This window comes from Cavia porcellus, unplaced genomic scaffold, assembly GCF_034190915.1.
Source record: "Cavia porcellus strain 051 isolate PalLab524CR breed Dunkin Hartley unplaced genomic scaffold, mCavPor4.1 scaffold_31, whole genome shotgun sequence".
In the NCBI taxonomy this organism is placed as follows: domain Eukaryota; kingdom Metazoa; phylum Chordata; class Mammalia; order Rodentia; family Caviidae; genus Cavia; species Cavia porcellus.
Window position 1 is genome coordinate 8,642,364 of NW_026947514.1, and position 27,000 is coordinate 8,669,363.

The 27,000-nt window shown below is 52.0% G+C and overlaps 1 protein-coding gene across 4 annotated transcripts in view; it reads right to left on the reverse strand.

Moving 5' to 3' along the window:
* The window catches only part of Clmn (calmin), an 88,709-nt gene that overhangs the window by 17,521 nt on the left and 44,188 nt on the right, over window positions 1-27,000 (reverse strand). For all 4 annotated transcript variants that reach the window (XR_010044876.1, XR_010044877.1, XM_003462992.4 and 1 more), the window contains exons 2-8: window positions 15,079-15,140; window positions 11,392-11,487; window positions 9,156-9,239; window positions 4,627-4,719; window positions 3,805-3,995; window positions 2,097-2,290; window positions 1,178-1,260 (exon numbers count right to left, since the gene is read on the reverse strand). Coding sequence is in view for 2 of the 4 variants with exons in the window: in XM_003462992.4 (XP_003463040.1) it covers window positions 1,178-1,260; window positions 2,097-2,290; window positions 3,805-3,995; window positions 4,627-4,719; window positions 9,156-9,239; window positions 11,392-11,487; window positions 15,079-15,140 (803 nt within the window). In the remaining 2 variants the exon portion in view is untranslated. The remainder of the gene's footprint in view (window positions 1-1,177; window positions 1,261-2,096; window positions 2,291-3,804; window positions 3,996-4,626; window positions 4,720-9,155; window positions 9,240-11,391; window positions 11,488-15,078; window positions 15,141-27,000) is intronic.

Here is a 27,000-nt window from a genome sequence, read left to right on the forward strand (position 1 = left end):
AAACACGGCGACATGAAACCGGAAGGGCAACCTTTAAGTGCAGTCCACATCCCCTCTCAGGACACAAGCACACACAGAACAGCCCCTCAAGACAAAAGCAAGCAGTGTCCCGGTGAGGATGGGAACCATTACAGAAAGGGCTGATCCTGCTGCGATGTGGAAACACCAGGTAAGGACAAAGGTAAATCACTGTGCTTTGAAAACACTGCAGATGAAACAAAATCTGAGTGTGTGGGGCTGGGGGATAGCTCAGTGGCTGAGCCCTTATGCAGAATGTGTGAGGCCCTGGGTTCAATCCCAGCAGGGAGGGGAGGGGATGGGAGAGGAGGAGAGGAGGAGAGGAGAGGAGAGGAGAGGAGACGAGAGGAGAGGACAGGAGAGGAAAAAACGCAAGGCAAGGACAGAGAAAGCAGCCTTTCTCAGTGAGCAGAAAAGCTCAGCTACTTCGTCCTAGTGAGCCGCTGCCGACATGGGCCAGGGAATTAGTGCTCCAGTGCGACAGACTGAACCCTAAAGGCTGCAAACACAGCACCCAATCTTGCCCTTGGCTAACGGCCCCACACTGAGCAGGGCTGAAAAGCAAAGAATGATTTTGGGGGTGCTACAGGCTTGGCTTCTAGCGCCCTGGTAGAGATGGCAGACTGACCTGACCCCCAGAGCAACTGGACCCAGACAGCAGATGGAACTGCAGCGCAGCTCAGATCAAGTTCTGATAAACCCAGAATGACGGGTGCTGCCTGTGGGTGCTTGTCTGGGAAGAGGCTAGGTTCTCTGTCACAGGTCAGCTGCGGTAGGTTTTTCTGCAAGGACTTGGTGTCCGAGGGGGGGCTGTGAGATGTGAGGGACATCTGAAGGCTGGAGCCTGGTGCAAGCGGTTACTGGGGGTGGCATCCTTGGCAGTGATGTCGTCATCACAGGGCCCCTGTGAACTCCCGAGGGAGAGTTGTTGTATAGTACGACTAAAATTTGGTACGGGAAAAGCTAGCGTGAGTTGTGGCCATCTGTCAACCCATTTCGCAGAGGAACGGAAATCCAGTGTGATTTAGGAACTAAAAGATGGTGAGGTGAGAAATTCAAGATCAGCCGGGGTCTGTCCCCGCTGGCCGAGAAGGCAGGCAGGCCCCGAGCGCACCAAGCACCCGCGGGATGTACACTGAGGCAAGGAAAGCAAACGTACGGCTTCCAGCTCAGGGAAACGCTCGAGAAACTGCGCCACGTAAGTCACGATGGACTGCTCATCTGGCACGTCAACCATGATGTCTGTGGAAAGAGAGAGGCTCAGCAGGACACACGGACACCGCTTCTCCAGGAGACGCCTGCATCTAGAGTTTCTTTCCCACTTGAGGGAATTTAGGCTGAGAGAGGGTGGGAGACTGGGGTCCCCCAGCTAGCTGGAGAACAGAGGAACTGAGTCCCTTCTTCTGGGGCACTGGGCACCTCATCTGCTGCTGCAGGGAGCCCCTGGGCATGCCAAGCTCACAGAGTAGCACCTCTTAAACACAGGTTCTCTGTCACTCTGTCTGGTTCTTGAGGGAATAATCTGAGTTGCACACAGGAAGATGTCCACTGCTTTGGCTTACAAAAATGATCATTCCCTGCTTTGTTCCACCCTGGTGGGACTTGGGATCAAAGTCTACCACAATCCTCCATCTCCTGCCCTGTTTTATTTTGAGACAGAGTCACTAAGTTACCCAGGGTGCTCTTGAATTAATAGTGATCCTCCTGCCTCAGCCTCCTGAGTAGCTGGGACTACAGGCATGTGCCACTGTGCCAGGGTAAAAGTGACTGGTCCTTAAACACCCTCAGTGGCCAGGTGGGTAAATTCCAGTGAGCCTATTAGAGGGAAAATATATAACAAAGACACTACTGCAGCATGGAAGATATCTATATGTTAAGCAAAAAGACAAAATTATGCATACACTGAATGATACCAACTATGTAAAAGATATTAAAATTAAATGCAATAGAAAAATATTGGGAAACAGGAAACGGAAATTTCTTCACTAGATTTTTCTGTGTTTTCCAACTTGGGACAGAAGGAGGTGGATCTGCAGAGAAAGATTAGAGGGGGAGACGGGGAGAGGGGGTCACCGCACCTTCTGGCTCCAGGAGCCTGGGGATGTGCAGGGTCTCTTGTGCAACTTGGAAAGCCCTCTCCAGGTTTTCCCGTGGAGACTCCTCCAGGGCCTGCTTCATGTCCACCAGGCTGGGGTCAATGGCCTTGATCACAGCCAGGAAAGCCAGCCCGCTCCTCCAGCTGCCTGCAAAGTCCTGCACCGCCACACCATACCTGGAGGAGAACACAGTGGCAGCCCCAGTGCAGGCTGGGATGCGGGCCGGAGATGGGAGGGCAGAGCGTGGCAGCCCCACTGCTCTCTGAGAGGGCTCAGGGCTGCCAACCTCACGCAGCACAGATGCCCTGGCCCCTGTCCATCTGCAGATAAACAGCACAGGAGTGGGAGGTACACATGCACAGGGACACAAAGACCTGAGTCCCACACAAAGAGCGACCAGCAGTACTGGTGATCTGGTGAACGGGGGAGCACAGTGCGACGGAACTGGACAAGAGGGACTCCAGCTTGTCCTGCCCCCTCTAAACTTCCAGCGCTGTGGCCTTGGGCAAGTCGCACACCCCCTCTGAGCCTCAAACTATTTTGCTGGGAAACAGGAATCACCGCGTGGGGGCTGTCTTGGGGAGAGAATGAGGTTGGCCCCCAAGAACGGCCAGGCCTTACGGTGGGCCTAGTGGGCAGAGCAGGTGCCACCCACTGAATGGCAGTTGCCATCATTATTAATATAAATAAAAGTGAGGGCACAAAGACAATTCCACCATGCACTTATGCTCTTTAGGGTCCCCCGTGACAGAACTGTGAACATTCAGCCTCATCACTCAATGGGTATTTCTTGTTTTGGTTTGGTTTGGTTTGGTAGTTCAGGGTGACCTTGAACTAACTCTGTAATTCAGATAGCCTCAAACACAGCAACCCTCCTGACTCAGCCTCCTAAGTGCTAGGATCACAGGTATGTGCCACCACATCTGGCACTGATGGATTTATTTTTCACCAACGTTTAGCAGTTGTTCTCACTGATTAACTCATTGTTCACACGCAAGCCTTCACAGACTCTCACGGACCCAACTCCTCTTCTACCCCTTCTTTCCTGGAGCCAAGAGCCAGACCCAGCAAGTGCTTCCCGGGCCCTGGCCCAGTGCAAGAGGCTTCCCACACTTCCTCCCATTTCCTGTCTCTCCTGGGGAAGGCAGTGAATGTGAGTCCCCATGTTGCACGTGAGGCTGGAGAGCTAAGTGCCCTTGTGTGGGTGTGGCTCCCTCCACACTGGCCTGGCACCCTGCCCAGGGCTCAGGGGCTGTCAGGAAAAGGCTGGGGACGTGATCGCCACTGGCACAGGACCCACGAGAGGTTAGGCATTGACCCAGGTCACCTGTCTGGGGTTAGGAAGGCCACCTCTGACGGCAAGGACCTTACTCCATCATTGTTTTTAAAGAGACCCAGATCCTGAAAGACGTTTTGAGGCTTAATAGTAAACCACGAGACACTCCTGTTTAGGGCATCACAGTGACAAAAGCCGTTCTGATTCCTGAGTAGAGTCTGCTCATCTGCTTCCCACAACCAAATCCTGCAGGACATATGCATACGTGTGTACTTGTGTGTGCATGCATGTGTGTGCATGCGTGTGTGTGTGCATGCGTATTCTGGTCATCCACACAGAGCACAGGGCGTGCGTGCCGGGGACACCAGCAGGTGGGTGGCCCCTCTGTGCCCACCCCCGCCCGGGGCCGCTTACTTCCTCGTCTTTCTCTGCACCCACGCCAGCAGCGTCTTGATGGCCTTCCGCTGGTCCTTCATGGCGATGGCCACATTGCTCTCTGCAGTGGGGGTGGGTGGGTAGGACGAGTCCGAGTCTGTGCCCCCAGAGCCCGGCGACAGGCTGGAGGATGGGGAGTTCCTGCTCAGGTTGCCCGTGAGCTCCTTGATCTGGAAGGAACAGGGCACTCTGGAGGCCGGCAGCACACACAGCCATGCGGCAAGAGGCTCCGCCGTCTGACGAGGGCCGCCGAGCCCTGGCTGGGGACCAGGTCACACAGGAGGGAGACAGCCCCGTGTGACAGCAGGGAGCCACACACAGGGGGTGCTCTTCCTGCCCCCACTCACCCGCCCCCTTTCCCTCGCTGCCTGCCATTCCCACAGTGCATCACGCTCCTCCAAGCCCCACTGGCCCTGTTCTCCTTTCTGCCATCACTGAACACCCATCACGGGGACGCTTGTGAGAAATGCAGACTCCAAGCCTAGACCTGCAGGTGCATTGGGAATCTGCGTGTCAACACTCTTCCCAGAGGATTCTTATGTATATTAAGAGTGAGAAGCAGTGGTCTAGCAGACTCCTATTCATCCTTCAAATCCCAGCTCTGATCACTTCCTCCAGGGAGTTTTCCTTAGTCCTCTTACTCTTTCTGCAGTAACTACCCCTTGTCCACCTGTCTGAGACCTTAGAGGATTATAAGGACTGGGAATGAAGACTCGCATCTCCCTTGATCTGGACACAGGCTGTTCTGCTGGTGCTAAGCAGAGATGGTTAAGGTGTGGTACAGAAGGGAAGCGATGTTACCTGGAAGAAGAGGATGATGTTCCATATCAGCCCGAGCACCAGCGAGGGGTTGCCGTCTGCTATTTCCGCTGCATCGATGCTAACTAGTTTTACCTGGAGAGAAGCATTTTGTGTATTTAAGAGACTTTCCGGGAACATGGGTCTAGTTTATTTCTTGTGTTATTTCTGTGCACCTGTCTCTCTTACCCATTGTGTGCCACCTGACACTGCCCGGGGCCACTTCTCCGGGACCCACAGCAAGCCAATGTGCATTTCATGAACACATACGTGGTGCTCACCGTGCGCAGACATCACCCTGCGCTCCCGCAGGTGCTAACTCAGGGTATCCTCACAGCACTCTGCAGCGTGGGGATTTCTGCTCTCCCTTCAGCTCAGGACATTTCAGAGAGGTTAAATATCACATGCCCAGGGCCACACAGCTCCTGAACTTCCGCTTGTGTCTTCCAAGGAAAGACTGCATGGCCCAGAGGTCAGCCTGCGCATCGCACTGAGGCCATCAGATCTCCAGATTTCCACGCCCTGGACAAACACAGGCTGGCATCTGTGTGCCATTGCAGGCTGCTGACTGGCAAGCCTGCATTACAAGACACCCTACTGCACAGCTCCACTGGGCCTGCGGTGGATGCTCTGTGGGACGACCCACTTACTTAACTGAACAGAGTTCTGACCATAGGGTGGTGCTCCTGCGGAATCCCTAAGGCCAAGTGTGGCCCTGGGCCAGCCACGGGAACTCATGTGAAATGCACTTTAGCTCCTGATCTAGCTGGAATTAGAGGATTACTGTTCCAAGCCTTCATTTCACTGCATAAACATCTCGGCAGGGCTCAGGGCTCTCAGCAAGCCTCCCTGGAAAGGAGGAAGAAGGCCAGAGGGCAAGGAAGGCTTTGCAGGTCACCTGGGTCCCAGGCACCTCTCGCTGCTGAACAGCTCTGCAGAGAGAACAGACCACCCTTCCAGGGGAGAGAGGGCAAGCAGGGAACCCCACCCAACAGTCAGCCTGGGACACTGGCGAAGATAAAACAGGAGGTGAACATTTCATCCAAAGTCTTTTTATTCCTCATCTGCCTTTCCTTCCCTTTGCACCCTGGCTTTCTGAACTGGTTGACTCCGGTCTCTGATCCTATCAGCCTGTCCCAGGTGTCTGACAACACCAATCATGAGACAGGGCTTCCCAAATCAAGGGAGACATCCAGGCTCCCTGGGTGAAGTCTGTTTTGGGGGCTGACGCCAAGAATATAATTCAGACAATGCAGATGGGGGCCAGGAAGGAAGTTGTCGGTACTGTGAACAACACAGTCGATCAAATTCAGGTCCAGCACATCATCCACATGCGTCACAAGCACTCGTCCCATGTGACAAATCACTTGCGAAACCCCAGCTTTGACAGCTCCCCGTTCCTGTGGCTTAGGGAACACGTTCCGGCCCAGGGATCAAAGCAGGTAGCTGCTACCATCACCCTTGTCTTCCCTCTGCACGGGGGAAGCCCAAATGACAAGGGCCAACCATGGCCCCGTGCTGAGGCTCCAGAGGAGCTGGGCGGGCATCCCTTGGGTGTGACAGTGTCCATCTCAAGAGAGGGCAAGGTGAGGGCTGGGCGGGCAGCAGCTGGCTCCCAGTTAAGACGAGAAAGTGCACTGCTGGGCTGAGGGAAGGTGCGACTGCAGGAGGCCCACGCCCTAGGAGAGGACCCCACAGACCTTCCCCTGGGTGACGACTGCTTTTCCTTTCTGCTGGGAGCTGGCATTCTAACAGCTGGACTTGCCAAGAGCTTCGTGGCAATCACCCTTGACTTCCTCCTCCTAACTCAGCTGGATTTGCAGCTGGAACCTCATGGACCAATTGGTTTATGAGCTGACTCTTCCTCCCCTCTGGGCGTTAACCAAGGGTTCTTCAGGATAAACATTCTCCTGTGGAGCAATGGCTGCCACCTGCAATTTGTTCTTTCGATGCCTGTAACGTGCCCATTTTATAGGTAAGGGGGCCAAGGCTCAGGTGAATGACCGCCGGTCCTGCGAGCCAGCCCATCTTGCTCTGTGATGTGCCCTTGTGAGGAAAGTGAGGGGCTCACCCGCAGCCCCAGCACCTGCAGCACGCAGATCCATCACTGAGTCTGGGCACCGCTCCTGTCCTCCAGGGCCACTGAGACCTGTTCTTCCTGGAGCTGGGACAGCCAGACAGGAAGACACCAAAGAGGGCCCCTCTAAGCCTTCTGGAGATTCTGGGACTGGAACAGAGAAGATGGTACCCGAAAGGCCTGCTTCCGTCTCCGTCCCACGGCCTCGTCATTCCACTGTGCAGTTCATGTGTCCACCCTGCCTGGCTCTCCAGGACTCCGGGTCCCGAGGCTGACAGGCAGCCACACCTGGGCATTTCTAGACTCTGAAACACCGAGCAAAGGGAGAGCAGAAGCAATTTTGACGGTCTGCTGTAGACAGTCTAGGAAAGATGTCCGCCCGGATTACAGAAGCCAGGCCTTCCCAAGCCGTGGCTCTGTTCTTCCTCTTCACACTCGTGTGCACAGACTTGTCCCCACCTGCAGCAGCCGCCCAGCCCAGCCTGCCAGGCCCAGCGGAGTGTTTTTGTTCCTGCAGGATCATTGCTCACCATCCTGGCCCGGAGGATGTGCAGCACGCTGTCCATGGGAGGTCGCTGTTGAAGCATCTTGAAGGCTTGGCTGTGTTTCTAAGGCACAGTCCCAGGCCCACGGAAGACACCTAGCAGGTGACCCAAGCTGCTGAACACAAGCTTTAACTGACCCGGTCACCTGGCACACGTGGGAGTCAGCCCGCCTGTGCATGCCAGACCCCACGGTGTGGTGGCCGATGCAGCAGGAGTGCGCTTCTAAGCCAGCCGTGTGGCAAGATGAACGAGGAGTCCCCCACTGGGCTGCCTGAAGACCCCATGCTGTCCTAAAGGCAATGGTCCCTGGGACTCAGCACAGATGCTGCCACGAGGACAGTGCTTCTCGGGATGCTGAGAGGTGGAGGGGAGCAGGCGGTGAGACCCCAGCTGAGGGGGCTCTCCGGGCAGCACTGGCTCAGGCTGCACACTGTGGCGTCTGCACCAGCTTGCCAAGGTGGACTTGGCTTCTGCCACCTCTACTTACAGAGCTCTGCAGTCTGGATGAGAATGCAGATGCCAAGGCTGGAAGCCAGAGCGGGCAGGCTCTCAGCACTGGGCTGGTCCACGCTCCAGCAGAGGTTGTTGGTATAAGTCCTGCTCCAGAAAGGGCACCTTTCCATGCATACAGGGAACGCTTCTTTTTCAACAGTTTCACTGCCAAGTAACTGAGGTTCCGTTCAACCTGCCCATTCAGTGGTTTCCATATAGAGCATGCCCACACAGACATGGGCAGGCTTTCATCACCTCTGAAGGAAGCTCTGTACCCTCTGGCTCATGTCTTTCTTGGCACTCAGCTGCCACTCACCTGCTTTCTGTGTCTCGAAATTTCCCTGTCTTAGGTGTTCTGTATGAGCAGAACCCTATAACGTGTGGTTTGGGGGTTGTTGTGCTTGTTTTTGAGGTGGTGTCTTGTTGTGTAGTCAGACTCACTATGTAGACCAAGGTAGCCCTGAACTCACAGCAATTCTCCTGCCTCAGCCTCCCAAATGCCGAGTTTACAGGCATGTGCCACCATGCTCTCTTTGCATCAGCCCTTCTTCGCTTGGCAGAATATAAACGTGGCTCATCCCTGACGTAGTATCTGTCAGGGTCCCCTTTACTTCAGGGCCAAGTAATACTCCATGCTGTCAAGAGAACACATTTTGTTCAACCATTGGTTGGTTAATGGGCTTCTGGGTTGATCCAACATTGTGGTGACAATGAACAGCGCACTCCTGGGTTCCGCTCCCAGCTCTGGGCCTGCATTCTCCAGTCTTTGAGGTCATCTGTGAACAACTTGGCACCCTTGCACCAAATTCCTTTCCTGCTGAAATCAGCCAGCACCAGCTCCCAGCCTGAATGACACACACTTCGGGAGAAAGTTTCATGGTGAGTGCAGAGGCATCAGGCCAGCAGGAGACTTTTAACCCAGATTTATTGCTGTCTAATGAAAAGGGAGACTGGGAATTCCACCCCCAGGCCGTGGCCTCCCATCTGGGAAGGACACAAAGCAGACCTCCAAACAGCATAGAAAGCAAAGACGTGCAGACAGTCCTGTGGGGGAGGGGAGGACACCGAAATGCTTCCAGGGCACGGGAAGCGCATTTCCTAAATTGCAAGAAAAAGTTTTACACCCCGCATCTTATTTCACTCTTATTCCAAGATCTGAAAAGAGAAAGGTCAACTAATTCCAAAGATCGAGAGCTGGTCAGTGGCTCCAGCCCCTCCAGGACTGACCAGGTCTGGAGTTCTAATCCTGATGGATTAGAGGTGGGCTGGCTCCCCAGTGGGTGGATTCTCTGAGTTATTTCTGGACCATCTAAGAGCTAGATGCCCTTTCCACCTTCCTGCTGGGATCGGCACTAAATTCTAAACTCGTCCTCCTCCTCCCAGAGAAGCTCGTTACCAGATGGGCCCCCGACACTTACGTTGCTATCTTCCAGAAATGTAAGTGCTTTTGCTATGTTGTTCAATCGAAAAATCCGATGCGAGGAGGATTTGTACTCATGCAGCTGAAAAAAAAAACAAAACAAGAAAAAACAGAACAGGAGAAGCCAGGCTGAGCCCACGCAGGCACTTTGGAAGCCCCAAGGGTGAGGTGGCTGTGTTTTTCCTTGGGTCCATCCTTTCCACATCACTTTCTGGACAAAGTGAGGGGCTGGTGGCTAAAACCCAGGGGCCCTCAGAGGCCCCCTTATTTACAGTACCCGGGACTTAACTCATAGCATTGGTGAATGGGGGGACTAAGTGGGTTCCCCAGGGACAAATCTGTCCAATTTTTTGCTCCAGCCAAGCTCCTGGCTTCTTAGACGCCCGCTTCTCCAGGGCCCTGTGGATTGTGGTCTCCCCACCGGCCCACAGCGCTCGTCAGGGCTGCGAGCATCGGCTGTCCACATCACTGCTCAGCTGCTAAATCACCCGGGGCCTCCCTCGGGGCGGCAGATGTTTCTGGGTTTTGGCCAAGAGCTTTGTGCACAGCTACCTCAGGTTGAGGGGAGTGGGGGCTGAGGAAGGAAGTGAAACTTCTGACAAAGTTAGCTTTGCACGCTCACGTGCCTGGAGAAAACTCCCCTTACAGGTAAGTCCATCAGCCTCCACTGGGCAGGACCCAGCTGGCAGGGAAGTGGAGGCTTGCTCTTGACTGGGCTGCAGAATTGAAGGCTCCCAACATATGCCAAGGCCAGGGAGAGGCTGCTCCCCTAGTCTCTGGCAACAGAGCAGGGATCCCCGAGTTGCCAGGCACAGAACAAGGTACCAGGACACATTTTTTTCAGGGGACATTGCTGGCTCCTTCTGACCTGCTAGGAAACCCAATGCTGTTTTATTGAGGCAATGGGTTACCCTTCCCTAGAACTCCTCTCCCAATTTGCGCAGGTTCTTCCCAGAGTGCCTGACGGGCTTGGCAGAAACGATGGGAGGGAGGGTGATGAGATCAGATCTGAGAACAGAAGTGGGGCTCTTGAGGCTCCACGGCTGAAACAGATCCCTCTGGGTAGACACAATGGGTCACCAAGCCCAGACCACACCGTCGGGTCTAGAATAGGATTCTCAACCTGGACACCACTGGCATTTGGGATGGGATCAGTCTGTCCCTGAATGTGTGACCACGAGTGGGACATTTCTGGATGCCATGTCAAAGGATGCTAATGGCAGTAAGCGGTTAGAGTCTGTACTCTGCAATGCACAGGCTGACTCCCCACAGGCAAAGAACTACCTGACCCGAAATGTCAGCAGTGCCGAGACAGAACCTCAGGAGAAAAGGACCAATCTACGTGTAGCAGATATTTGCATCATTGTGAGGTTTGGCTCCCATCTAAAGTGGAGCAAATGTCAGCACCATAGCTTGTGTAATTCAACTTCCTTGATACCTAAAGAAGGTTCTAGAAGCCTACACTGGTTGAGATAGTCTCAGGTCAGGTACTAGGATCTGGCTGCCAAAAGTCCTTTGTCTTCAGTCTTTCTGATTCTTAGTGATCGTACCAGTTAATATGATGAGAGGCTAGTTAAACTTTAATTTTCTGGTTTCCATTTTTGCCTATCATAGGCACCTCAAAAACACTGGGCATTTTTCTTAATCACCAAATTATATTTGCTTTTAAAAAAAGATACTGCTCAGTTACATGCATGAATCAGTCTGAGTCACTGACAAAGGAATGTCAGCCTTCAATGGTTCCTGTCACAGGAACCCCATCTGTGTGCATGGGCATGCAGATACCTACTCTTACGGTATGGTTCTTAAATGGTCCCAGGGGCCCATGTGCTACAGGCTTGACTGCCAGCCTATGCAAGGATTAGGAGGTGGCAGAACCCTCAGGAAGTAAAGCCCGGTAGAAGGCAGTGACGTCATTGGCAGGGGGTGTGACCCTGAAGGGAATATTGGAGACCTGACCCTTCCACCCCTCTCTCATTTCGCTTCCTGGGCCCACGAGATGAGCAGTGACATTGCCACATGTGCCTTCATGATGATCCGGCTCTTTACAGCCCAAAGTCATGGGGCCCAGCAGCCACGGACAGCAACTTCTACAACTAGGGGTCAAGATAAGCCTTTCTTCCTTCAAGTTGTTTGTCTCGGGTATTTTGTCACAGAGACAGGAAACCAGGATACCTTCAGCAGTGATTTCCTTTGCATACTGTTTTTCCCCGATCCCTGCAAGATGTACTTACCAGATTCCGCCCAGACAGGACTTCTAACAAAGCCATTAGGATTTTGCCATCTTGTATGTCAACGAACAGGTCTGTAACTTCTAGAGGTGGGTCACACTGTGGGAGAGGAAGAAAGGAGTGTGATCTGTGTAATTCACAAAACTACGTCGGAGATGCACTCTCGATGCAGGAGGAAACTTCCAGACACCACTGTCTGTCAATAGGAAGCCCCTCAGAAGAGGCAGGAAGCCTGTCTTCTGGACATGATACCCATGCATGGCCACTTGATAGGTGAGCTGGGCAGAAGATTCAGCCACAGTGGGATAACTGAGTAAGTGACCTTTAGCTCTCAGACCCCATGATTAGATTCACAGCCCTGTTTCTGCTGAAGGGGAAAAGAAGTGGTATATCCTGATAGCCTCCACCACTGGGCAAAATAATTCTAGTAGGATTCACAGGAAGTTATCTAGTGGAAGTCCTTCATTTCACATTTGGGGAAACTGAGTCTCCAAGCAGCTAGGTAAGGGTTCCAGCATTTGGTCAGGTAGCTTTTCAGTATAGTACCAGCTCCTGGATAGGGCCCCACTACCTGAACACAGGTGTGCCCAGATCCACACTTCAGTGGCACAGCTAGTGGTCAGTTATAACACTCTAGGATTGGCCACTGGCAGGGTCCCCTCACCCCAGGCTCTGCAGACAACACCAGTTTGATCATCATTTCCCTAACACGGCATGATTGGGCTCAATGGAACCTTAGGGTGCAGGATCCAGATACAGCAATCTTCCTGAGCTCCCAGCCTGAGTGAAGACCCCCCCCCACTTTTGGAACTGGGGCTTTGGCTGGGTTAGAGCAGCTGGTGTGGAAGCTCTGACTGCTCCTGGGGATGGAAAACTGGCGTTCACAGAGAAGGCAGGACTTAGGGGTGCAGTGACCCGGGGCAGTGGCAGCCCTACCCAGCCAGAGACCTGGTGAAGAGAAAAATCTTGGAATCACAGTGCCTTGGCATCCAGCCACCTTCTCCTCCGGGAAAGTCTCCTTCCGCCCCCGGCAGCCTCGGAGGGCCCATGTTTTATTTTTTATTAAGGAAGGTGGCATTTCCTTACACTTTATACGAGTCCCTGTGCCCCCAGTTAGTTAAAATACAGGGCGATTCCACCCACAGGTGCACAGAAAAGGGCTTTGCTTCAAGAGCAGCAGCGACTTTGAACTAAAAGGCAAACTGTTTTCTTTGCAAACTCCCGAAGCTGCACGGCACATTCCACCCCGGCGAGCAGCGTCAAGTTACCGAGGCTCTTACAAACCTCATTCCCGCTAATGCCAGGCAGAAAATGAGAGGCCCCGACAAAACAGCCCTGATGAATGGACTAACAAAATTTCCAGTTACCAGCCTGACCGTTCGGGCCTGACTCTGGACTCGGAGCCGAGCATAGTTTCCACTGGCTGCTCCTGCAGCGGCATCACACAGGGCCTGGCCGGGCGCCACAGGGCTGGACGCAGGAGAGGGATTGAAACGGCTCCAGGCAAAACACTGGAGCCAGCGTTCAGGGGATCGGTATGGCCGAATCAACAGCTCCCCCAGGGCTTTCTGCATGATCGAACTCCTTCGGTAAATTAGGGAACTTTTCCAGAAGCCCAGAGACTCAGTAAATATTCCTGACAGCCTTCAAATTGCAGTTAAGCCCAATTCACCAAGGAGTTCCTGGGTTTCCTTCCCATGAAAGGCTGTTCTTGAAAGTCTCAGGCTTGGAAACATGGCTGTTAATTTGGGCCTGTTTATTACGCATCAGCTTCAGGTGTTATCTGATTTATTTTCAGAGCTGGCGCTGCCCACCTGCCCCAGAGAAGGGGCAGCAGCCTGACTGAGGAGAAAACCCTGAAATGATAAATGCTAACAGAGGTTCACTTTGGGTGGTGGCTGAGTGTGGGGGATTTGCTATATGACCCTCTGTTCTTTTTTGTATTTATTTTTTAATTAAAAAAAGAAAGAAAGAAATACTCCACAGCTCTTTTTGGTCCCCCAGTAGGAATTTCCAGCCACCCTGACATACATCAGGCATTAATTTAGGACTTCAGTGAACTCGAGTTTAGGGACTGCCCCCCCTTAAAAAAATAACACTTCACTTTATGAGCAATGCCAAAAATGCACCAATAGGCAAACCCACCAGCAAGAGACTGATAACCCTTCGTGCACTATGTGAATTTGTCCACTCGAAGAGGTGGACATTGGTGAGTTAGGAGACAGTGCCACGCTAACCATTCTGCAGTGGGGGGAGCAGAGGGTCAGGTGCCTGCTCAGGAAACAGTCCAGCCTGAAGGTGGATCGTGTGAATCCAAATTCTCCCTAAAATCCCATCTATCTTTCTCCGCTTTCTAATCATCACAATGATTTCCTCTGAGAGCAGCCAACAGTAAGCCACACCTTTTAAAAGGAGAACAGGGACATAAGAGAAACCCCTGATCGCGGTGGGAACTGAGATGCTGGCTGGGTGTGGTTGGAGAACCAGAGAGGAGTGCTCCAAAAGAAAGAGGAGGCAAAGCTGGGGAAAGGAATCCTGACAGAGCAGCTTTCTCAAACAGAGAAGATTTATCTCTTGTCCTCCAGCCCCAGGATTCAGCCTTCCTTTTTTTTTTTTTTTTTTTTTTTTTGTCTTTTTCATTTTTACCGGTACCAGGGATCGAACTCACGACCGCCTGCTTACAAGGCAGGTGCTTATGCTGCTGAGCTAAATCCCCAGCCCCTAGGATTCAGCCTTCCGAGGAAGGGGGCTTTAGATTTCTGCTGGCTGCACCCGGCTTCTGCTCGGCACTGCTCTGCTCTCCTCTGCAGCTGCCTATTTCTTCGGGAGGTGGTTCGGCTGCTCTGGGATGGTGCAGGCAAAAGCAGCCTGCAGACAAAAAGCCACTCCAAGTGGCACGGCCAACAAGCAGAGAAAGTAAACCGGAGAGAACAGCCAAGGAGTTCAATGCACCAGGGAAGCCTCGAAGAGTTCAGGAAAGCTGTGCAATGGCCCAGGTGCCTCTGATTCCTTCCCCCAGCAGCAGGGAACAATCTGGGGTGTCCTGGGGATGGGAGGAGACCTGGCAGGTGGGGCGCACTGAGCAGGATGCCTGGCAGGTACTATTACCCATCAATAGCAGTGTTGCATGAGAAATAGGGGCCTGCTTTGCTGAGAGATGGCCAGAACCCTTGTGGAAATCAGCCAATGCCTACAAGTGCCTCTTAATAGAGCTTGCTGGGGACCCCAGGATATGATGGAAGGGTGTGAAGCACTGTGACCACCCTGCATGCAACTCTGAAGTGTGGGGTCCCTGTGGGTCCCCGTATAAAGACAGAAGCTCCCCTTTCTCAATATCTTGCTGATGTTCTCAGCAGCTTACTGTATCAGGTATGGGACCAGTGGAAAGAAAGGTATATAAATGCTCAAATGGCAATGGTACAACAAAAACCTTAGAGTCACCAGGCATGGTACTGTATACCTATAATCCCAGCACTCAGGAACTGAGTCAGGAGGATCCCTGGGAGTTTGAGCCAGGCTGGGCCACACAGTGAGTTCACAGCCAGCCTGAGCTGCTTAGTGCGATCATTTTGTCAAAAACCAAACACCAAACCACAAAAACAAAAAGCAGAGCTCCACACCATCCTAGGAGCTCCAGACTCAGTTATAGATACATCTATGTCTTAACTCATCCCCAATCCCACCACTCACCTTTTCAAGATGTAGATTTATCCATCGAGTAAAAGTCCTCTTCTGCACATTTTCTCTCTCAACTGAAAACACAGAAATGCCATGAGCTGTTAGCTAGGGGTGTTGGAGATGTAAAATCCTGCTCTCCCCTTCCCTGGGAGATACCGTGTAGATGGCAGATGGCCTTGGAGAGTCCCAGGTGAAAACAGAGAGAGCCCTTCCTAGCAGAGACAGGCGAGCTTCTGCAGCACTCTGAACCCTCTTCCCCGGCTCAGCCCCGGAGCCCTGGCAAACCCACGCACTCAGACACACAGAAGCGAAAGCCCTCTGTAGCCACAACAAGCTTTGGACACCTGACTATGCAGGTTAAGAAGCATGGCAGATGTGATGGGGGTGGCAGGGACACACACACACACACACACACACACACACACACACGCACATGCAGAAAACCTGGAGACAGCAGGGGCAAGTAGCTGCCAAGTGGCTGAGACAGGTCTCACAAGCTGGGACAGAGGGCAGGCAGGCTGAGGTGAGGCCAAGGGTTAGACATTAGGCTGGTGGCTCTTGGACGAGCACATGATACCTTGGGGCAGTCTCCCCCGCTACAGCAATGGGGACTCACCTAAGGACACCTGGGGTGGCACAGGCCATCCACTGCACAGTCCCTGGCATAATGGCTCTTTATTCCACCTTGGTAGCTAATTGTTTCTAAAATTGTTTCCCTGGATCTAGCCAGGGAAGTCTTTGTGTCTTCCAGGGTGGGAGAGTTCTGCAGGCACCAGCTATGGAGCCAGGGTGTGTGAAGGGACATGAACTAGGACCAGATTCCTTTGTCCAGGGGACAGCGTTCCCCAAAAGGGCTCTTCAGCTGACAGCTTTCACTGTGAAGGGCCCGTCATCCACCACCTGCCTCCGAGGCCATTTCTTTTAAACTTATTTTTTATTAGTACATGTTTGAGATACACAATGAATACATTCATTTCGGGGAGCTGGTACACATACATATTGCATTTTAATCCTTTTTCCTTTGTTTCCCTTCACCCCATCCCTACAGCCCCTTGTCATCCGCAAATGGCTGTCTCTCTGAGTCTGTAAAACCTGTGACAGCCCTGCCAAGTGGGTGAGAAAAGTGTGCTGGGAGGACACAGCGGCTTGCCCAGGGCACAGGCTACAGGGAGGCAGAGCTGGGCCACACCCAGGTCTGGGTTCCCACACCAGCCAGCACCCAGGAGACAGAAGACCTGGGTTTCAATCCCAGCTCTCAAGTTACTGCCCAGGCGCCCGCAGGAATGATCACGCTTTTAGCAAGAGGCAAGAGCATTTGCTGTGTGACCTGAGCCAACCTCAGCCCTGCTGTGCATTACTGAATTTGATCTACGACACAACCCCAGACAGACACCGTGAAGGCCTTCAGATGTGACAAATGGGGTCCTGGGAGATGTCACACTTGTTGGAGACTACACAATCAGCAGGGTTATCATCAGTATTTTGCAGATGAAGACACTGAGGAGGCAATACACGGCCAAGCAGGAGCGCTGGCTCCTGAGCATCTGCCCTCCTCTCTAAAGTTGGCGGTAGCGCTGTCCCAGGGTCCTTGAGGACCTGCACCTCACTCCTGCAGAGATCACAGTGCCCAGGTCTGCAAGCTGCCAGCCTCTCAGGAAGTGTCCCTGAGAGGGCCAAGCCAGACTTCTCCTAAATCATTGAGGTCTGGATTTCAACAAACCAGGAGAACATGTCACAGATGCCTGAAGCCATTTCACACTTCTTTAGCAATAAGAAAATGAGAGCCAATTTATCTCCTGTAGGAGGAAAGGGGAAAAGGCCGTGGTTTTCTGTAACAGTGACAGTGCCTTTTCCTCCTGGCCTCCGTAAATCACATTTTAATATCACACCTTTCAATCTTTTTAATCGAAAAGTCGGCAGACAGTAATTATCCTCATAACTGCTTTTCTGTCATTTCTTTCCTTCTCTGAAAGGCAAGGTCACTCACTGAGACAAGAAAGCGTCAAGATTAAAGATCTAATTCCAGGAAACTGCTCTGTAGGGGAAGGGGTGGGAGAAAGGAAGAGAAGGTGGTAGAAAGGGCAGGTGGCAGGAGGGCTCCGTGAGTCACAGGGTCTCAGGCTCTGGATGTCCCCACCTGAGATCTCCCTGCCTCTGCAGCAACAGATTTCGACAACTGTGATATTTTCCATGGTCTGGGGTCCCCACCTTCTGCTCCACACCTGCGAGGAACCTTTCACTGCTGCGAGTGACACAGCAGCAAGCGTCCCCAAGTGAGCGCCCTGGCCCACGGCTCTCTGCGCACAAACATCTGAATGCATCTCTCATCCTTCACCACGCAGAGGGGAAGGGCTGGGGCTCAGTGGTAGGCACATTTAAAATTTTAATAGCTACTTCCAAATTGCCCTCCCCAAAGGCTGGTCTAGTTTATATTTGCACCCCCACCTGTCTTTAAGCAACTTTATGGGGACTGTAAAGTATTTACACACACATTCAAACATGCAGGCTGGTTTCTCCATCTGGCCTCAGAGACAGCAAAGTATACAACCCCAAAATAGAAGTGCATTTAGTAAAAGCCTGTGAGAACCTGGTCAGACTGCTGCTTTAACGTCACTCAAGTGTGTGAATGTGGAGGTGGGTGGGTACCGGTCAGCTGCACATACCTTATCCACTCACCCATTCTTTCATCCATGTACCTACCCATCCATCCATTTATCCATCCATCCATCCATCCATCCATCCATCCATCCATTTATCCATCCATCCATCCATCCATCCATCCATCCATCCATCCATTTATCCATCCATCCATCCATTTATCCATCCATCTACCCATCCACCCATCCATCCATCCATCCATCCATCCACCCACCCATCCATCCACTTATCCATCCATCCACTTACCCATCCATCCATTTATCCACCCATTCATCTGTCTGTCCAATCATCCATCCATCCATCCATCCACCCATCCATCCATTTATCCAGCCATCCACCCATCCACCCTCAGCTAATATTTATGCAGTGATTATTGTATGCTGGGAACTATGCCAAGCTCTGTAGGCAAAATCAGCGACACAGAATTAAGCATTCCTGGAATCTGCACTCCAAGAATTCACAGCCAAGCAGGAGAGAGAAAACATGGATGCTGCAGGGCACATGTGCAAGGAGAAACAAATTGCAAGCGGGGCAGGTGCTATGGAGAGGAGGAGGGGCCTTTAGGCTGCACAGTTGCTCTTCCAGGGCCCTAGGAGGGTCCCCAGGAGATGGCGACACTGTGGGTCCTAAAAACAAAGACCGTGGATTCAAATCCTACCCAGAGTGAGCAACAACTTCTGGGCAAACCCGTACACACATCGGCTTTGACACAGAAGAGGTGACAGGAGGGTGCCTAGGGGCGATGGGGCCAAACCACGTGGAACAGACAAGTCTAGGACTGAAATGGTATGAAGAACCGATTTCCAACACCAAGAAAAGGGGTGCATCGCTCAATATACTGGAGACAGAGCACGACTGTGAGAACCCCGGGCTGCCCCGGCACATCTGTGTCACAGTCACACTGACCTTGGGCAAGTTCACACCTTTCAAAATACGCTTGTGGGGGCTGGGGATTTAGCTCAGCGGCATAGGCACCTGTCTTGCAAGCAGGCAGTGGTGAGTTCGATCCCAGGTACCGATAAAAATGAAAATGAAAAAGACAAAAAAAAAAAAAAATACACTTGCCTCGGTTTCCCCTGTCTCATAGCAAAGTTATGGAGATTACACACGATCACCCCAAAAACATCTCCCGCAGCTGCTCCCCCACCCAGTTTCCGGCCCTCAGGTTCACAAAGCACTCCTGGATCTTGGGGGGCAGTGTCTGGAGTCTGGACAGAGGGCCAGGGGTCTGGCCTGGCCTTCTCTGTTTCAAAACTCCCACCCCCACCCTGCAGACAGTCACCCTCGGCTGGCCAAGACTCCATAAACTTTATATAGCTTCCATAAAGCCAACGGCCCCTTTTTTCCATCACGTTGTAAAGGTGTAGGAAACCATTTCTCTGGATGGGTCTGGCCTTCTTGGAGAGTGTTTGTGGGGCCAGGGTGGCTTTACTAGGCAGCAATAGAGTAATAACCATGTTGTAAAATCACCATCCTGGCTCTAACTGGCCAGCCAGGGTGTCAGTGAGTCGGGGGGGGGGGTGGACCAGGTTCAGGATCCAGGGACAGGGGCTGAAGGGAGGGAGGCCCAGTGTCCTGGTTTGACGCCACCAGGCCAGACTCCCAGGTGCCGCTTCGGTCTAGTTTATATTTGCAGCCAGCCCTTGCATGGCTCACACCAGGGAGCCACGGAGAGAGAGCCACTAGCTCTGGAGCTGAAGCTGCCTCATGTACACTTGTCCTAACTCCACACTGCCCCAGACCTCCTTCCCATACAGTATTTCTTCCCCAACACTTCTGTTCCTCTCTGCCTAGCACAAAGCCTTGAGCATTTTTTTTTTTTTTTTTTTTTTTTTTTTTGTATTTTTACTGGTACCAGGGATCGAACTCACGACCACACGCTTGCAAGGCAGGCGCTTATGCTGCTGAGCTAAATCCCCAGCCCCAGCCTTGGCAGTTTTACTTGCTCTTAGAAGTGATATACACCCCATAATAAATAAGAACACAAGAACGCATAGAGGAAACGTCTTCTCTTGGAGTTTCAATCACACCCAGAGACAACCTACATGTACACACATGCGCACGTCTGCAGGTTCTCACACACGAAACCTCCATGTGATCAGAACTGACTCAGTTTCTAAAGCGCAGCCCACTGGTCATTAACATCAAGAGTTTCCAGGGTAACAGTTAAAATGCTACTTCCCAGGCTCCACCCAAGATCTAAAGACTCAAGCTCTCTGAGACAGAGGCCTGGGAAACTGCATTTACCCAGCGCGGCAGTCGGGGATGGCACGGTCTGAGAACAGTCTTTGCTCAATTTCTTGGTGACCTTTGGGCAGGGAAGAGAGGCAGAGGCAGCATAGCAGCCTGGGGCTGGCGGAAGAAGGGCCGCCTGGAGTCAGCCCTGGCCCCACTGTGGCCTCTGAAATGCGGACAAGTTCTCAGGTTTAAGTGAGGACAGCTCAGATGGGGAATGCTTCAGGGGACTAGGCAAGAAGTCATTTCCTGTCCTTTGTCCACAGGACTCTTCCTGATGATGGGTACCTTGCAGAGTAGCTTTGGTCTGAATTCCCAAGCTGTGGGATCTGATTCTCCTGAGAGGTGTCTGGGCCTAGGAGGCCCAGTCTGGACTGGCCCTTGAGGCCACTTAATTCTGGCCTCAGAGATGCTGCTGCAGGGAAGGAAGAGGGAGGTAAGGAGGATGGGACCTGCCTCAGCCTCATTTCTGAGGGGTTGGGCAGACCTCAGGGGGTTCTCAGAACCTGGCACCAGGATGGAGCCTTGTGTCTCAGCTGTGGTGCCAGCTGGGGACTGAGGCCTGCTTTTGCTCTGTCACTACCACTGTGACATTAAAGGACTGATGGGAATTAGGGAGTCTGCCTCATTGACCGGTGCTGTGAAGGCTGAAAGAGGTGGCCAGGGCCACCAGCAGAGGCCACCACTTTCTGTGCAAAAGCTACAGCTTTCATAAACCTGCCATGTGCACATACAGCCGGGCTGGTGCTGCCCCGTTTTGTAAATAAGGAGCCTGAGGCTGGGGAGCTGAAGTACCGGGGCCGCTAGGAGCCACTCGCAAACAAGATTCATACCCCGGCTGGCTGCACGGAGGCTCCTCAGTATGACCTGCATCCCCTTTAGATGCACTGTCACAAATTCCCTGGGGGCACCTCCAGGAAGCACTCCGGCCTCCTTGCTCCCCTCTCCTATTACCAGCCAGGCCACTCCCTCCAGTTCAGGATTCCTCAAGGCCAGGGACCAATGGTTCTCAGCCAGGTGACTGCCTCTGAGGGATGTGTGGCAGTATCCAGAGACAGTTTTCGGTTGTCGTGGCTTGCAGACATCTCTCAGGAAGAGAGACCAAGGATGAGACCCAGCATTCTACTGGTGTGGGACAGAGAGGGTACAGATAAGGAAACAGGAGAAGTCATAATTGTAAAATTGTACTTCCAAGAAAATCACAGCTTTAGGACACAATTGAAGTTACCCAGGGTGGCTGGGGATTTAGCGCAGTGGCTTAAGTGCCTGCCTGGGTGATTTCAATCCTCTGGTACCGGGGTGGGGGTGGGGGTTATATTGCTTTTTTTCCTTCCAGGAAACTCACTACCAAAGGAAAAAACAAATCCCCAAGATACAATATGCCTCTACTGGACCACTGTCCTTTATTTGTAATTGAACCTGCATTTTTAATTCCCAACTAAAAACTCTTGAACCCCGCAACTGCATCCTCAAAGGAGCAGACCCCCTAAACTTAACATTCATGCAAACTGTTTGCAGTCAGCCTCGTCCACAAATGCGTAACCTGATGACAGTAGGGACACATATCCTGGGAGTCCTGAGGACATCTGGGAACACACAGATGCTCCCGGCCCCAGACTATAATGTCTCTCTTGCTCTCTGTCTCTCTCTGTGTCTCTCTCTCGGGCCTGCACTCTATTATGAGTGTGTCCATCTTTAATAAACCTTTCTGTGTCTCTCTCTGAGTGCCCTGAAATGCTCTTTACCAAGTCAAGAGCCTGCTCCATTGACATGGTGGGTCAGACTCCTAGCAGTGACCCTAACCCAATCCCTAAAGGCCCAGGATAATCCGCCCAACTCAGAATTGCCTGGCCCAAAATGCCCCAGTGTACAGGGGAACTCGTGGGATCACCTCACATTCCAGAGTGATCCCCCAGCTCAGATAAGCTCCCGTGGTGCACACAGAAGTTTCAGTGAATGGGAGGGCTCTGCTGACAGCCTCCTCTGAGTGGCCTTGGAGAGCAGTTTGCCCTCAGGCCTCAGTTTCCCCATTTGTACAAGGAGGTATACAGAATCTCCTTTATGGAGTTGGGAGGATCGAATTCTCAGACCTGGTGTTACCCAAGCCAGCTGAGGACTTCAGCAGGCCACAGGGAAGGGGCACTGTGGTGGTTGTTCTTTAGGGCATTAGGCAGCAGGGAAGGTATACATGCAGGTGACAGAGGAAAGGGGGGAAGGGATAGTTATGGGGCCTGCAAAGGGCAAAGCATTCAAAGATTCAGCTGGGGCTGGGCATGTGGCAAAGGCCATAGTTGCTATTCCAGTTCATCTCGGACAAATCACTCACCCTTCCTGAGCCAGGCTGTCTTTTCTGCAAAACAAAGATACGGCTCCCCTCCTGGGGCTGCTAAGCAATGGGGAAGACTTGTGTGCTGATGTATAGAAGTTGCTCAGCGTGATAACTAAGCTCGATTGTCTTCTTGTTGACTCCAGGGCTGCCTGAGAGATTAGGAAAGCATGCTTCTAGGGGTGCCTGGCTGGGCAGAGAGGCAGCCCTTCGGAGTCTTTAACTGGCCTCTGGCCCCTTCTCTCTGCTCTGCTTTCTGGCCTCCATGAGGGGAGCAGCTTTGCTCCTCCATGCCCTCCATTCTGCCATGATGTTCCTGCTTTGGAGCCAATTGGTCATGGTCTGAATCCCTGAAACTGGGAGCCAAACTAAACCTCTCGGTCTTTAAGTTGTGGGTGCTGTTTCATCTAACAATGGATAAGCCGACAAATACACTCAGTAAATAGACTGATTCACTCTTACAGCTTGCAGCACGTCACACACACCTAGGTGCTACAGTCCTTCCTTTATCCATCCTCATGAGCTAAGCCTTTGTGTAGGCTGATGTGGCAGCTGCAGAGTCTGCGGCCAGCACAGCTCCTCAAAACTGGGTCAGAGCGGATCCGACCTGCACCCTGGGTGTGTGTGTCGTGGGGCATGTGTGCGCACATGTTAGAGGGTCTGCTAACCCAGGGCTGGGACAGCAAGGTCATCTGGCAGTGAGGGACTGGCTGCCCTTTGGAAAGGTTATTTGAGGACAGAGGTCCCCCCCTAACCTTACCTTCAAGAGGTAGGAAGGTGCAGTGCGGGAAGCTTCACTGCTTTCAGCTTTCACGCCTGTTCTGGGCACAGTGAGGCCACGGTGTGCATTTGCCTCTATGCTTGGGTGTTACTTCCCACAAGGCACAGTGCTGCAGGGAGCCATCTCGGCGTGGAGAACAGCAGAGCCCTGCCGGTGACACTCGCTGGAGGCTCTTCTGATGTTCCCCAGTCCAGAAACCTCTTGCATAAGTGCCTATATATAGTCAGGCCTCTATACCTGCAACCCCTGCATCCTTGGATTCAACCAGATGAAAAACTTTGGAAAAGAATGGGGTGTGCTAAATACATGCAGACCTTTGCTTCTCATCTGAACAATGCAGTATGACCACAATTTTCATTACATTGGGTGTTACAGGTCATCTAGAGATGACAAAGCACTCAGGAAAATACGTGGGGGTCTACACCAATACTACACCACTGTGTAGAAGGGGCCTGGAACCCGTTCCCACAGATCCGAGCGGTGGCTGCCTGGGTGACCTCGTGAGTCACCTACTTTCACCTCCCCGTTCCGTCCTGAGCTGACGTCTTCCGCTGTCCAGAAGCCTGATTCTCCTGCCCTGCCAAACATCTTCCTTTTCTTTGTGGCTCGGACCCCACTCACCAGGAGGGTCCTGTCTGGCTCGCTGCAAGCCTCTTGGGCTGACTGTCCCCTCCTGTCCCACGGACAGTGCACGAGATGCCAGCCCTCCCTGCAGGGCCCCTGTGCCCCGGGATGAGCCCCACGTCCTGCTCTTGGCACAGCAGGCCCCACTCAGCAGTTTCGCTCCTCTCCCCATCTTTCAACACCTCCCAGAAACACAACCTCATTCCATGGCCCCACGCTGGTTCACTTGAGAAATAAAACTCAGAAACAAATTAAATGGCAATTTCTTTTTAAACAGGAGAGGGGCCAGGCTTCAGGAATACCAGGCCGAGGTCCTTTGGTTCCGACTCCTGGGGGCCACTTCCCCCCACAGAGCTGGCGGTATTAAAGTCAAGGCCTCCATGTGGTTTTCACCAGCCGTGATTTCGCATTTAATTTCCTTTGTTTTTCCTCCCCAAATGTTTGCTCTGACCCAGGTCCCTTTTATCGAGACTTTGGTAATAAAATGCAAAACCCTCCTTGGGACCACAGGCCGAGTCGCATGGAACTATGGAGAGACGGGTGTGCAACTACGGAGACACGGGTGTGCAACTATGGAGAGACGGGTGTGCAACGGCAGTGGGCCTGCCTGAGCAGGGGCCGAGCAGGGGCCCTGGCACCGTCCCTCGGGCCCCACGGAACCTTCTCTCTTCTGTCCCTTGAGCAGACTGGGGCTCTGCCCATAGTCATTAAGGCAAGGAGCTAAATATTTAGCCAGCACAAACTGGTGGTCTCTCTAGTACATGCCCACAGAGACTCAAATAAAACTGCCAAGCTCATTCAGTCTGGGCACTTAGATCCAATTCTCTCACAAGCCCCACAGGTCACCAATTAATATACCGTGTCCTGCTCCACCACACGCCCCTCTCAGCCACTCCAAAACACATAACTCAGGGCTCCAAAGAGCTAATCCCAATTACACACCAAATTAAGTTTTAAAATATACACACATAAAAAACAGAAAACATATACGATATATATTTTATGCATAAATATACAAATATATAAATATATATGTACATATCTGGTACTTGTAACTGAAATTAAAAAAAAAATCTCATACTACTTTTTCCTGAGAGTGATCCTGTCTAACCTCAGTGCTAAACCTCAGCCCACCTTGATTTATGACCAATGACGCCAGCCAGCCATAAAACCTAAGCTGAGGAATAGAGATTTTAACAATGGCCCAGATGGCAGACCAGGGCGATAGGCCCAAACCAGCCAGACTGCCATGAGCAGCCAGCTAGGATTGAGACGGAGATTTAAGTGGTTCTGTAGAAGTTACTCACGTGCTCATCCAGCTGGGCGACGGTGATGACTGTACTCAACCGTAAATAACAAGACATGTCCTCCTGGGATTCCTTTGCCAGTTTTGAAAAGAAAGGATGGATGGAGGAAGGGGTATTTTATAAAAAAAGAAAAAGGAAGGAAGATGGAAAGGAGGGAGGGAATGAAGAAAGGAAAGGAGACAGAGTACTCACACTTCACGAGGGTTACTTATTGGCCTCTGACACTAGGATCCTGGGGACTAAACTCTATGCCGAAAACCTCAATTGCTTGTTTGCCTATCTGTCTATCTGTCTGTCTATTTTCTGAGACAGGGTCTTGCTATGTAGTTCAGGTCAGCTTTGAACTCACTACGTAGCCTAGGCTGGCCCTAAACTCATGATGGTCCTCCTCCTACCTCAGGCTCCCAAGTGCTGGGATTACAGGTATGCACCCCACACCCTTTAACAACTAAAAATTTTGGTGATTTTTTTCCTATGCCTCTGGCTTCTGAATACTAATGTGAGTAACTTCTATAGTAATATTTTCCAAACAATATTAACTAATTCTAAAATGCCTCTCAAAAAAAAAGCCTGTAAGTTTGGTACATATGAAATACTCTGTTTCCTCTCAGGAATATTTATGATCAGTATGTTTAAGACCCTGGTAAGTCCTGCAATAAAGAAATTGATATAACTTCACAGGAAGCCAAGGCCCTTTTCTGTTTAAAAGAAACCACAACATCCTTATAAGAATGTTGTTTTGAAAATATAGAGATATTCACTAACAATGTCTACATGGGATCCTCACAGATGGTTAGTTAGAAAACCTTTCTGTGGCATAGCCTAACTACTATGTATCTGCCAGAACTGATTTCCTTTTCTTCTTAGGCCCATGATCCTATGACATTTCCTAGCCTCCCTTGCAGCTAGGTGAGGTCACATGACTGAGTTCTGGCCAATGGGATGCCGGCATGCTATTTTCTAACATAGTCCTGTACAGAGCTTCAGCATCATTTTCCTGGAGGTGACCCCAAAAGCCAGAGGAGGGCAGAAGCACAATGAGAAGGAGTCTGGATTACCAAGTCTCCCCTAAACAAGGGTCACCAGTAGAGCTGTCCAAGAAACAGGGCTGCTGTTGGGTTGCTGAGAAGGGTTTTCACTGAGCCTGGCCCCAACTGCTCTGGGCTTGCTGTGGCAGCAGATTCCAGCCTGTCCTGAGTGAGAACTAAGCCCCTGGGTGAGGTAGAGACAGGTGAGAGCACTGTTTATGAAGCCTATTAATCCTCGCAACAACTCTGACAGGCTGACGGGGACACTGGGTCACAAGAGCAGGAAGCAGTGCTCCAGGAGGTGGCCGTGTAGGTTTGGCAAGAGAGGCACCATGCTGGGCCACTGGAACCCTTGTGAGCAGGCATCTCAAGACAGGCCTTCCAGAAGACACTGCTCTGTGCAGTCGGGTCAGCTGCAGTAGAAAGGCGGACCTGGTAGGCTGTCCCTGGTGAACAGAGCTTGACAGATCCAATTTGCTTGACCTCGTGCTCTCAGCTATTTTTAAAAGAAGATTAAACACATACAGCCTTGCACGACAACAGCCTTGATTTGCATAGCCTTGATTTACAGACAGCACAGCTGTCTGTAAAAAGCCCACACATACCCTTTAGTTTCAGGGTTTTCATGTGCACAAGAAAACCAATGGGTCACGAGACTCCCCAGCCTTAGGGTGACTGAGTACCCCTGCCTTCCAGTGCTAAGGCTGGGGAGTCCTGGGCAAACCAGAAGGAGTCTGTAGTCCCTGTGTCCAGGAGAGAAGGCCCCAGGGAGGCAGCAGAAAGGGATCCATACAGGAGACAAAGGCAAAGAAAGGCAAGATGCTTACTGTTTGCTTCCAAGGAAAGTGGCAACAGGAACCCTGAAAGGAATTTCCACCAGTGGTTTCCACCTGCCAGCAAAAGTGACACCAGTGTGAATTTCAATTCCACCCTGGGCAGGAGAGGTGCAGACTGCCAGCTATGACAGGGAAAGGC